Source organism: Oncorhynchus mykiss, chromosome 32 (genome assembly GCF_013265735.2).
Source record: "Oncorhynchus mykiss isolate Arlee chromosome 32, USDA_OmykA_1.1, whole genome shotgun sequence".
Lineage (NCBI taxonomy): Eukaryota > Metazoa > Chordata > Actinopteri > Salmoniformes > Salmonidae > Oncorhynchus > Oncorhynchus mykiss.
Genome location: NC_050572.1, coordinates 3,575,672 through 3,589,793, shown reverse-complemented (window position 1 = coordinate 3,589,793; position 14,122 = coordinate 3,575,672). Strand labels below are relative to the sequence as shown.

Genomic DNA, 14,122 nt, shown 5'->3' with positions numbered 1-14,122 from the left:
ATGTATTGAAATTATTAAACTTATATTAAACAAATAACTTACTTACATACAGTGGGGAGAACAAGTATTTGATACACTGCCGATTTTGCAGGTTTTCCTACTTACAAAGCATGTAGAGGTCTGTAATTTTTAATCATAGGTACACTTCAACTGTGAGAGACGGAATCTGAAATAAAAATCCAGAAAATCACATTGTATGATTTTTAAGTAATTAATTTGCATTTTATTGCCATGACATAAGTATTTGATCACCTACCAACCAGTAAGAATTCCGGCTCTGTACCTGTGATAAGAATTACAGACCTTACATGCTTTGTAAGTAGGAAAACCTGCAAAATCGCCGGTGTATCAAATACTTGTTCTCCCCACTGTAAATATTCAGACTCTTTGCTATGAGACTCAACATTGAGTTCAGGTGCATCCTGTTTCCATTGATCATCCTTGAGATGTTTCTACAACTTGATTGTAGTCCACCTGTGGTAAATTCAATTGATTGGACACGATCTGGAAAGGCTCACACCTGTCTATATAACACACCTGTTTATTTAACACACCTGTCTATATAAGGTCCCACAGTTGACAGTGCATGGTAGAGCAAAAACCAAACCATGAGGTCGAAGGAATTGTCCGTAGAGCTCCGAGACAGGATTGTGTCGAGGCACAGATCTGGGGAAGGGTACCAAAAAATATTCTGCAGCATCGAAGGTCCCCAAAAACACAGTGGCCTCCATCATTCTTAAATTGAAGAAGTTTGGAAACACAAAGACTCTTCCCAGAGTTGGCCGTCCGGCCAAACTGATGGTCAACGACATAACTCTATAGTTTCTCTGTGAAGATGGGAGAACCTTCCAGAAGGACAACCATCGGGGAGATGACCAAGAACCCGATGGTCACTCTGACAGAGGTCTAGAGTTCCTCCTTTGAGATGGGAGAACCTTCCAGAAGGACAACCATTTATGCAGCACTCCACAAATCAGGCCTTTATGGTAGAGTAGCCAGACAGAAGCCACTACTCAGTAAAAGGCACATTGCAGCCCACTTTGAGTTTTACAAAAGGCACCTAAAGGACTCTCAGACCATGAGAAACAAGATTCTACTCAGTCTGATGAAACTCAGTCTGATGAAACCAAGATTGAACTATTTGGTCTGAATGCCAAGCGTCACGTTTGGAGGAAACCTGGCACCATCCCGTTGGGATGTTTTTCAGCGGCAGGATTGAGGGATGGTATTGAGGGAAAGATGAATGGAGCAAAGTACAGAGAGATCCTTGAGGAAAACCTGCTCCAGAGCACTCAGGACCTCAGACTGGGACGAAGGTTCACCCTCCAACAGGACAACGACCCTAAGCACACAGCCAAGACAACACAGGAGTGGCTTCAGGACAAGTCTCTGAATGTCCTTGAGTGGCCGCGCCACAGCCCAGACTTGAACCCAATTGAATATCTCTGGAGAGACCTTGAAAATAGCTGTGCAGCGACGCTCCCTATCCAACCTGACAAGAGCTTGAGAGGATGTGTAGAGTACAATGGGAGAACACCCCAAAAACAGGTGTGCCAAGCTTGTAGCGTCATACCCAATAAGACTCGAGGCTGTAATCGCTGCCAAAGGGACTTCAACAAAAGTACAGAGTAAAGGGTCTGAATACTTATGTAAATGTAAAATATTTTCTTTATATATACATTTGCAAAAATGTCGATAAACCTGTTTTTCCTTTGTCATTATTGTAGATTGTTGAGGAAACACAACTATTTAATACGTTTTATAATAAGTCTGTAAAGTAAACAAATGTGGAAAAAGTCAAGAGGTCTGAATACTTTCTGAATGCACTGCATATTTATGAATACAACTATTTCGATGGAAGTGATGGTCTACTCAGTTTCTTTGAGGCTTCTGTGCCTACAAGTTTTTACCACTTAGCACTTAATTGGCCAAAATTGGACAAACTCAGTGGCTGATTCAAAGGAAGAAATGGAAGCCACTTCAACAAGCTGCCTAGAAATTGGGGCTAAAAAAAAGAAAAGAACACTGTAGAATCATTCAACCTATTCAGGTCCGGTCAATGCAGTATTTAAATTATACTTTTTTGACCGGACCTGAATAGGTTGAATGATTCTACAGTGTTCTTTTCTTTTATCTATTCTGATTGGTGGCGATTCAGACTTAGGAAATGCCTTTCCTACTCACACATTAAGAGTATTTACCTTATTCAGTCGCTGTTGCGCTGGTATAAAGATTGGGAGACAGGCGTCGGAATGCGTAATAGTGTTTGTTATTTCTATACCTCAAACTACAGCGTTTACCATGTAATGGCAAGGGGAAGAACACTGAACAAACACGTATACAAGGGTAGAAACCCAAACAAAAGAACGAGGACTACCTAAAATAACTAACACAAGCGCACAATGATTTACACATGGGATGAGACCTGTAATCATCTGCGCAATCCACAGCGGTACGAAAGCCAAAACACAGGGACTCACACGCACCAACGTACATAGGAACAATAATCGACAAGACAATGGTGAACCAAGGGCTTATCCAGTTACTAATCTCTGGGAATAAGGCACATTTATACAGTTACTCTGGGAATAGGGCACATTTATACAGTTACTCTGGGAATAGGGACCATTTATACAGTTACTCTGGGAATAGGGACCAGCTGTGCGTAATGAAAGTTACGGAGGGATCGGTGACAGTTGCGTAACTCTGCAGGTGTGAGTCAATTTAATTCAACATTTTTTTTCCCAGTACATTCATCTTAAGACATCCGCAAAACACCAGTCTCAACGTCAACAGTGAAGAGGCGACTCCGGGATGTTATCCTTCTAGGCAGAGTTGCAAAAAAAAAGCCATATCTTAGACTTGCTAAAAACATATATATATTAAGATGGGGAAAAAAACAGACACTGGTCACGGGTACTGTTTAATGAAGCTGCCAGTTGAGGACTTGAGTTGTCTTGTTTCTCTAATGTACTTTTCTTCTTGCTCTGTTGTGCACCGGGGCCTCCCACTCCTCCCACTCTTTCTATTCTGATTAGTGCCAGTTTGCGCTGATCTGTGAAGGGAGTAGTACACAGCGTTATATGAGAGCTTCAGTTTCTTGGCAATTTCTCGCATGGAATAGTCTTTCCCATAACAAGAATAGACTGACAAATTTCAGAAGGAAGCTATTTGTATCTTGCCGTTTTGAACCCACAAATGCTGACGCTCCAGATACTCAACTAGTCTAAAGAAGGCCAAGTGTATTTCTTATTTAATCAGAACAGTTTTCAGTGGTGCTAACATAATTGCAAAAGGGTTTTCTAATGATCAACTAGGACTTGGATTAGCTAACACACAGTGCCATTGGAACACAGGAGTGATGGTTGCTGATAATGGGCCTCTGTACCCCTATGTAGATATTCCATTAAACATTCTGCTGTTTCCAGCTACAATAGTCATTTACAAAATTAACAATGTCTACACTGTATTTCTGATCAATTTGATGTCATTTTAATGGACCAAAAATGAGCTTTTCTTAAAATAACCAGGACAAGTGACCCCAAACTCTTGAACAGTAGTGTACATATTCTTCTGTTTCAGCACCAATTGGTCGATGAAGAAAATACTCTAATCTTGTAGATGACCTAGGTTTTGGAAATCTGAATCATAAAAAACAGTTTTTGGGGAGCCTTTACGCACTAAAGAAAATAAAAAAAGTGGTTTAATTAGTTCTGAAAATTTAACCCATCAAATCAAATACAAAACAACAGATGTAAACTAACATTGAAGTTTCCCGACAATTCAGAGAGAAAAAAGAGAAATAATATAAACATAATAACACAAAGAATAAATCCACAATGAGTATCGATAACGTGGCTATGTACACGCAGTACCAGTACCGAGTCAATGAGCAGGGGTACGAGGTCATTGAGGTAGGGGTTGTAACGAGTCAATGAGCAGGGGTACGAGGTCATTGAGGTAGGGGTTGTAACGAGTCAATGAGCAGGGGTACGAGGTCATTGAGGTAGGGGTTGTAACGAGTCAATGAGCAGGGGTACGAGGTCATTGAGGTAGGGGTTGTAACGAATCAATGAGCAGGGGTACGAGGTCATTGAGGTAGGGGTTGTAACGAGTCAATGAGCAGGGGTACGAGGTCATTGAGGTAGATATGTACTAATAGGGGTAGTGGTTGTAACGGGGTTGTACCGGGGTTGTAACGGGGTTGTAACGGGGGTTGTAAAGGGGGTTGTAGAGGGGTTGTAACAGGGGTTGGAACGGGGTTGTAATGGGGGTTGTACCGGGGTTGTACTGGGGTTGTAACCGGGGTTGTAACGGGGGTTGTACCGGGGTTGTAACGGGGGTTGTAACGGGGTTGTAACGAGTGCGCTGAAAGTCAGGAAGAAAGTTCAGGGAGTGTTTAATTTTTTTTGTTAAATAAACAATGAACACGAAACACAAACAACACACCGACATGAAAACAGAGTCAATAACATATGAGGAAAGAACCAAGGGGAGTGGCAGATATAGAGAAGATAATCAAGGAGGTGATGGAGTCCAGACGAGTGACAGATATAGGGAAGATAATCAAGGTGATGGAGTCCAGGCGAGTGACAGATATAGAGAAGATAATCAAGGAGGTGATGGAGTCCAGGCGAGTGACAGATACAGGGAAGATAATCAAGGAGGTGATGGAGTCCAGGTGAGTGTCATGAGGCTCAGGTGCGCGAGACGATGGTGACAGATGTGCGGGATAATCAGCAGCCTGATGACCTAGAGGCCGGAGAGGGAGTATACGTGACGGGGGTAAAGTGACTCGTCAACAGGATAGATTATAAACGGTAGCAGCAGCACATGTAATGAGTCAACAGAGTTAGAGGTGACAAGGGTCAATCCAGATAGTTTAACCAAAAGCTACCCAGACTATCTCAGATTCAGATCAACTCTATTATCCCACCAGTGGGAAATTCATTTGGTCATGAGCCTAATAAGACAGTACACAAAACATGAAACACAGAAACTACACAATATAATTAACTAGAAGTGCTTTAGCTACACATTGAATGTGAATGTGCAGTATGCTGTATATTGGAGGGATCATCAGACTATCCATTCTACAGCCTAATGGCTGATGGTATAAAACAGTCCCCGTATTCGTCTGTTTTCATTTTCTTCTGAAGAAGTCTTGCCCGGCTGCTGCTGTGACTCAGTTTTGAGTCTGTCTTGTAAAATGCTTTAAAGATGTAGAAGGATGAGTTTGGTGTACAGTAATTGATCTGTAGCAATTATCCTTCCCGCCGTCTTAGTCGAGCGCTGAAGCTTGACTTGGTCTTGCACTCGCATGTTCACAAACACGCATTTCAGAGCAAAGGACAACACACTCTGCAGGTCGGATTTATAGAACATTTGTAAGATATTGAGGTTGAAAGAAAAAACATTCTCTGTTGCAACTTCCAGGTCATCGGCGCAGGCCGTCGTCAGGGCCGTCGTCAGGGCCGTCGTCAGGGCCGTCGTCAGGGCCGTCGTCAGGGCCGCCCAGTCAGTGTATTCAAAACAGTCCTGGTGGTCTTCTGTCTCTTCAGGAGTGTAACGTATTGCTGATGTGATGCTAAATGTTCAGGTAGATTGCACATGTTAAAGTCTCCCATGATTAGCTGTTTATGCTTCAGGTGACTCTGTTTTCCGCCTGGGATACAAGGTCATGAATCAAGTCGGCAGCTATTCGGGTGTGAATGGAGGGGGCTATGTAGACAATAAATAGTCAACCGGATTTATTTCTCATGGCAGGTAGTACGGCCCTAAGGTTTAGAGCAAGAAGTTCAATATCTTTAGTACAGACCTTGTGCTTGGTTTTAATGTGGGCAGGACTGCAATATTTATTGTTGATGAATGCACAAATTCCACTGTCTTTTCTCTTCCCAGAGTTGATGTTTCGGTCCATTCTAACGATTGTGTAGCCATCCAGCTACACAGCGGAGGAGGGATCCTGTTCCGTAAGCTCAGGTCCCAGGTCCCAGGTCCCAGGTCTCAGGTCTCAGGTCCCAGGTCTCAGGTCTCAGGTCTGAGGTCCCAGGTCCCAGGTCCCAGGTCCCAGGTCCCAGGTCTCAGGTCCCAGGTCCCAGGTCTCAGGTCTCAGGTCTCAGGTCTCAGATCCCAGGTCTCAGGTCTCAGGTCTCAGGTCCCAGGTCTCAGGTCTCAGGTCCCAGGTCCCAGGTCCCAGGTCCCAGGTCCCAGGTCCCAGGTCCCAGGTCCCAGGTCCCAGGTCTCAGGTCCCAGGTCCCAGGTCCCAGGTCTCAAACCTCAGACAGATCAGATCAGACCAGGGTACAAGCCCGTAACTCCTCAGTCTAATTCCTTTCTACATGTCCATGCATAATAGATGGAAGAGGTTTTCTGAAGGGTTGGTTTATTTTTAAAATTCCTCCTCCTCCAATATTCCTGCCAGGCTTCCTTGGTTTTAGATGCCTTTTATTGGGAACATGTTGTATTGATGGTGGTGTTCCAGTGTAGACGTGCAGCAAAGGGAGATTAAGCAGGACATCCCTTGTGTATGATATCTGTGGTTGTGGATCGCTGTACCCATTGACTGTTAGGTCGACAGCTTGTTAGAACTAACAGTCAAAGTACTGCTATTTGCCTCATTATTATTATTATTATTATTATTATTATTATCATTATTATTATTATTATCATTATTATTATTATTATTATCATTATTATCATTATTATCATTATTATTATTATTATTATCATTATTATCATTATTATTATTATTATCATTATTATCATTATTATTATTATTATTATTATTATTATTATTATTATCATTATTATCATTATTATCATTATTATTATTATTATTATCATTGTTATCATTATTATTATTATTATCATTATTATCATTATTATTATTATTATTATTATCGTTATTATTATTATTATCATTATTATGACTATCATTATTATTATTATTATTATCATTATTATCATTATCAGTATTATCATTATTATCATTATTATTATTATTATCATTATTATTATTATTATCATTATTATTATTATCATTATTATCATTATTATCATTATTATTATTATTATCATTATTATTATTATTATCATTATTATTATTATTATTATTATTATTATCATTATTATCATTATTATTATTATTATTATCATTATTATCATTATTATTATTATTATCATTATTATCATTATTATTATTATTATTATTATCGTTATTATTATTATTATCATTATTATGACTATCATTATTATTATTATTATTATCATTATTATCATTATCAGTATTATTATTATCATTATTATTATTATTATTATTATTATTATCATTATTATTATTATTTTTTTTTATTTTATTATTATTATTATTATCATTATCATTATTATCATTATTATTTTTATTATTATCATTATTATTATTATTATTATCATTATTATTATTATCATTATTATCATTATTATTATTATTATTATTATTATTATCATTATTATTATTATTATTATCATTATTATTATTTTTATCATTATCATTATTATTATTATTATTATCATTATTATTATCATTATCATTATCATTATTATCATTATCATTATCATTATCATTATTATTATTTTTATCATTATCATTATCATTATCATTATCATTATCATTATTATTATTATCATTATCATTATCATTATCATTATTATTATTATTATTATTATTATCATTATCATTATCATTATTATTATTATTATTATTATCATTATCATTGTTATTATTATTATTATTATTAAATTTTTTCTAACCAGGTAGGCCAGTTGAGAACCAGTTCTCATTTTACAACTGCGACCTGCGATTTATTAGCTGTACGATTTAATAACGCTCAAAACCTAGTTGGTTGAGGTGAATCGCAACTTTAAAACACTGCAAAAGAAGAAAAAAAACAAACACGGAAGGGACCATGTTGCTGTAAGAATAAACACCTTCCCTTTAAATATGGATCATTCTGATGGGGGTAGAAGCACTTCCCTTTAAATATGGATCATTCTGATGGGGGTAGAAGCTGTTCCCTTTAAATATGGATCATTCTGATGGGGGTAGAAGCTGTTCCCTTTAAAAATGGATCATTCTGATGGGGGTAGAAGCTATTCCCTTTAAATATGGATCATTCTGATGGGGGGTAGAAGCTGTTCCCTTTAAATATGGATCATTCTGATGGGAGGTAGAAGCACTTCCCTTTAAATATGGATCATTCTGATGGGGGTTGAAGCTGTTCCCTTTAAATATGGATCGTTCTGATGGGGGGTAGAAGCTGTTCCCTTTAAATATGGATCGTTCTGATGGGGGTAGAAGCTGTTCAGGGTCCTGTTGGTTCCAGACTTGGTGCGTCGATACTGCTTACTGTTCTAATGTTGGACGATTAGTGTATATAGAATTATATCAGGGAGAATAGTGTACAATAGTAGGCTATACCCTCGTCTATTACCTGCACTGACCATGGGACTGTGTGATGTCAAGTATTACTGTGTGATGTCAAGCCATGCATCAGGTCTAACCTGCTACGGCTCGGTCTGCACTTGGCTCCATAACAATGTAATTATCCTACATATCTGTTTTGTATTATCACCTGTTACTAGTGATCCTCAGCAACAACCACACGGCCGTGACGGCGTTTACAGAGGAGGCAAATTAAGGTAAACTAAACAATGTAATTAAATGGAATGATAATCTAGGCTATACCATCTGAAGGGAACTAACAGTACATTGGGCTCCCGATGGTGCAGCGGTCTAAGACACTGCATCTCAGTGGTAGAGGCGTCACTACAGACCCTAGTTCAGAGGTCTAAGACACTGCATCTCAGTGCTAGAGGCGTCACTACAGACCCTAGTTCAGAGGTCTAAGACACTGCATCTCAGTGCTAGAGGCGTCACTACAGACCCTAGTTCAGAGGTCTAAGACACTGCATCTCAGTGCGTCACTACAGACCCTGGTTCAGAGGTCTAAGACACTGCATCTCAGTGCATCACCACAGACCCTGGTTCAGCGGTCTAAGGCACTGCATCTCAGTGCGAGAGGCGTCACTACAGACCCTGGTTCAGCGGTCTAAGGCACTGCATCTCAGTGCGAGAGGCGTCACTACAGACCCTGGTTCAGCGGTCTAAGACACTGCATCTCAGTGCTAGAGGCGTCACCACAGACCCTGGTTCAGCGGTCTAAGGCACTGCATCTCAGTGCTAGAGGCGTCACCACAGACCCTGGTTCAGTGGTCTAAGGCACTGCATCTCAGTGCTAGAGGCGTCACTACAGACCCTAGTTCAGAGGTCTAAGACACTGCATCTCAGTGCGTCACTACAGACCCTGATTCAGCGGTCTAAGGCACTGCATCTCAGTGCTAGAGGAGTCACCACAGACTCTGTTTCAGAGGTCTAAGGCACTGCATCTCAGTGCTAGATGCGTCACTACAGACCCTGGTTCAGCGGTCTAAGGCACTGCATCTCAGTGCTAGAGGCGTCACTACAGACCCTGGTTCAGAGGTCTTAGACACTGCATCTCAGTGCTAGAGGCGTCACTACAGACCCTGGTTCAGCGGTCTAAGGCACTGCATCTCAGTGCTAGAGGCGTCACTACAGACCCTGGTTCAGAGGTCTTAGACACTGCATCTCAGTGCTAGAGGCGTCACTACAGACCCTGGTTCAGCGGTCTAAGGCACTGCATCTCAGTGCTAGAGGCGTCACCACAGACCCTGGTTCAGCGGTCTAAGGCACTGCATCTCAGTGCTAGAGGCGTCACTACAGACCCAGGTTCAGTGGTCTGAGACACTGCATCTCAGTGCTAGAGGCGTCACTACAGACCCTGGTTCAGCGGTCTAAGGCACTGCATCTCAGTGCTAGAGGCGTCACTACAGACCCTGGTTCAGAGGTCTAAGACACTGCATCTCAGTGCTAGAGGCGTCACCACAGACCCTGGTTCAGTGGTCTAAGGCACTGCATCTCAGTGCTAGAGGCGTCACTAAAGTCCCTGGTTCAGTGGTCTAAGGCACTGCATCTCAGTGCTAGAGGCGTCACTACGGACCCTGGTTCAGTGGTCTAAGGTACTGCATCTCAGTGCTAGAGGCGTCACCACAGACCCTGGTTCAATTCTAGTCTGTATCACAACCGGCCGTGATTGGGAGTCCCATGGGGTGGCGCACAATTGGACCAGCGTCGTCTGTGTTAGTGTTTGGCCGGGGTAGGCCGTCATTGTAAATAATAATTTGTTCTTAACTGACTTGCCAAGTTAAATAAAGGTAAAAAAATATATATAAAAATGTACAGTTGAATATGTGTGGTTATTAGTCTGACTGTCCATACTGATAGTGGTTCATATTTAACGCGATAGAAAAAGGAGACAGAGAAAGTCCCGCTAGTCTATAATTAAGACGTTTTAAAGTTAAAAGTCTGTACAACTTAAATTCTGCATGATTGCACAGTATTTCATCAACTTGACACTATCAAAGGTGACATGCTTCAGTTTGCTGCCTTATGACTCATTTCACGTTTGCCTCCAGCGATCATAAGGTAAATTAGGTCTAAAACATGTGTCCTTTGTATATTTCACATCTCATAACATATCACTAATTTACCCAGCCCTTATCAATAGCTCTGATCAATAGCTCTGATCGATAGCTCTGATCGATAGCTCTGATCGATAGCTCTGATCAATAGCTCTGATCAAGTTGTAAATGACAGTGTATGGAGAATGGTGTTATTTCTACCAAGAAAAATAAAGTAGATGCATTTTCCGCTTGGAACCGGCATGTTGGCTAGGCCTTATTCGTGGTTTCCTCATGTATAAAGGTGGTGGAATCAGGGTTAGAATACAGCGTATCTGTAGACACATTTATTCTCTCTCAACCCCAAATGTATAGCAGGTGAATACAAAGGTGTTCTCATGCTTATGTTGAAAGGTCAGAATATTGGTAGAGAGAAGTGCATTTAAAGGAAATTACATTATATTAGCTGGTTGGAATCCCCCCCCATGTACAGTGGCAAGAACAATTATGTGAACCGTTTGGAATTATCTGGATTTCTGCATATATTGGTCACCAAATTTGATCTGATCTTCATCTAAGTCACAACAATAGACAAACACAGTCTGCTTAAACTAATAACACACAAATTATTGTTTTTGTCTTGTTTCTATTGAATACATCATTAAACATTCAAAGTGTATATTGGAAAAAGTATGTGAACCCTAATGACTTAGGCTAATTGGAGTCAGGAGTCAACTATCCCGGAGTCCAATCAATGAGACGAGATTAGAGATGTTGGGTAGAGCTGCCCTGCCCAATAAAAAACACTCACAAAATATGAGTTTGCTATTCACAAGAAGCATTGCCTGATGTGAATCATGCCTCGAACAAAAGAGATCTCAGAAGACCTAAGATTAAGAATTGTTGACTTGCATAAAGCTGGAAAGTGTTACAAAAGTATCTCTTAAAGCCTTGATGTTCATCAGTCCACGGTAAGACATTGTCTATAAATGGAAAAAGTTCAGCGCTGTTGCTACTCTCCCTAGGAGTGACCATCCTGCAAAGGTGACTGCAAGAGCGCAGCGCAGAATGCTCAATGAGGTTAAGAAGAATCCTAGAGTGTCAGCTAAAGACTTACAGACATCTCTGGAACACGCTAACATCTCTGTTGACAAGTCTACGATACGTAAAACACTAAACAAGAATGGTGTTCATGGGAGGACACCACGGAAGAAGCCACTGCTGTCCAAAAAAAGTATTGCTGCACATATGAAGTTCGCAAAAGAGCATCTGGATGTTCCACAGCACTACTGGCAAAATATTCTGTGGACAGATGAAACTAAAGTTGAGTTGTTTGGAAGGAAGGAACACACAACACTGTGTGGAGAGAAAAAGGCACATCACACCATCATCTAAACCTCATCCCAACTGTAAGGTACGGTGGAGGGAGCATCATGGTAGGGAGCATCATGGTTTGTGGCTGCTTTGCTGCCTCAGGGCCTGGACAGCTTGCTATCATCGACGGAAAAATGAATTCCAAGGTTTATCAAGACATTTAGCAGGAGAATGTCAGGCTATCTGTCCTCCAATTGAAACTCAGCAGAAGTTGGGTTTTTGCAACAGGACAACGACCCAAAACACAGAAGTAAACCAACAACCGAGTGGCTTCAACAGATGAAAATACCCACTCTGGAGTGGCCCAGTCAGAGTCCTGACCTCAACCCGATTGAGATGCTGTGGCATGACCTCAAGAGAGCAGTTAACACCAGACATCCCAAGAATATCGCTGAACTGAAACAGTTTTGTAAAGAGGAATGGCCCAAAATTCCTCCTGACTACAGAAAAATGTTTGGTTGAGGTTATTGCTGCCAAAGGAAGGTCAACCAGTTATTAAATCCAAGGGTTCACATACTTTTTCCACCCTGCACTGTGAAAGTTTACACTGTGTGTTCAATAAAGACATGGAAACGTATAATTATTTGTATGTTATTAGTTTAAGCAGACTGTGTTTGTCTATTGTTGTGACTTAGATGAAGATCAGATCAAATTTGATGACCAGTTTATGCAGGAATCCAGGTCTTTCCAATTGGTTAGTGAACTTTTTGTTGTCGCTGTAGATTACTTTCCGGTACACTTTCAAAATCTCTCATTCTGTTGTATAGAAATATTCATGTCAAGGCTTCTAATGTGTTGATGGTGATGTGGGGGTCCTCTAATGTATTGATGGTGGTGTGGGGGTCCTCTAATGTATTGATGGTGGTGTGGGGGTCCTCTAATGTGTTGATGGTGGTGTGGGTGGTGTGGGGTTCCTCTAATATATTGTTGGTGGTGTGGGGGTCCTCTAATGTATTGATGGTGGTGTGGGGGTCCTCTAATGTATTGATGGTGGTGTGGGGGTCCTCTAATGTATTGATGGTGGTGTGGGGGTCCTCTAATGTAATGATGGTGGTGTGGGGGTCCTCTAATGTATTGATGGTGGTGTGGGGTCCTCTAATGTATTGATGGTGGTGTGGGGGTCCTCTAATGTATTGATGGTGGTGTGGGTGGTGTGGGGGTCCTCTAATGTATTGATGGTGGTGTGGGGGTCCTCTAATGTAATGATGGTGGTGTGGGGTCCTCTAATGTATTGATGGTGGTGTGGGGGTCCTCTAATGTGTTGATGGTGGTGTGGGTGGTGTGGGGGTCCTCTAATGTATTGATGGTGGTGTGGGGGTCCTCTAATGTATTGATGGTGGTGTGGTGGTCCTCTAATGTATTGATGGTGGTGTGGGGGTCCTCTAATGTATTGATGGTGGTGTGGGGGTCCTCTAATGTGTTGATGGTGGTGTGGGTGGTGTGGGGTTCCTCTAATATATTGTTGGTGGTGTGGGGGTCCTCTAATGTATTGATGGTGGTGTGGGGGTCCTCTAATGTATTGATGGTGGTGTGGGGGTCCTCTAATGTATTGATGGTGGTGTGGGGGTCCTCTAATGTATTGATGGTGGTGTGGTGGTCCTCTAATGTATTAATGGTTGTGTGGGGGTCCTCTAATGTATTGATGGTGGTGTGGGGGTCCTCTAATGTATTGATGGTGGTGTGGGGGTCCTCTAATGTATTGATGGTGGTGTGGGGGTCCTCTAATGTATTGATGGTAGTGTGGGTGGTGTGGGGGTCCTCTAATGTGTTGATGGTGGTGTGGGTGGTGTGGGGTTCCTCTAATATATTGTTGGTGGTGTGGTGGTCCTCTAATGTATTGATGGTGGTGTGGGGGTCCTCTAATGTATTGATGGTGGTGTGGTGGTCCTCTAATGTATTGATGGTGGTGTGGGGATCCTCTAATGTATTGATGCTGGTGTGGGGGTCCTCTAATGTGTTGATGGTGGTGTGGGGGTCCTCTAATGTATTGATGGTGGTGTGGGGGTCCTCTTATGTATTGATGGTGGTGTGGGTGGTGTGGGGGTCCTCTAATGTGTTGATGGTGGTGTGTGGGTCCTCTAATGTATTGAGGTTGGTGTGGGGGTCCTCTAATGTATTGATGGTGGTGTGGGGGTCCTCTTATGTATTGATGGTGGTGTGGGGGTCCTCTAATGTATTGATGGTGGTGTGGGGTCCTCTAATGTATTGATGGTGGTGTGGGGGTCCTCTA

General features: G+C 41.5%; 1 protein-coding gene across 1 annotated transcript in view; it reads left to right on the top strand.

Annotated features, from left to right (window-relative positions):
• csmd2 (CUB and Sushi multiple domains 2) overlaps window positions 1–14,122 on the top strand; it is a 384,085-nt gene that overhangs the window by 289,814 nt on the left and 80,149 nt on the right. Inside the window, exon 41 of the mRNA XM_036971824.1 lies at window positions 5,902–6,269. Within this exon, the coding sequence (XP_036827719.1) occupies window positions 5,902–6,269 (368 nt within the window). The remainder of the gene's footprint in view (window positions 1–5,901; window positions 6,270–14,122) is intronic.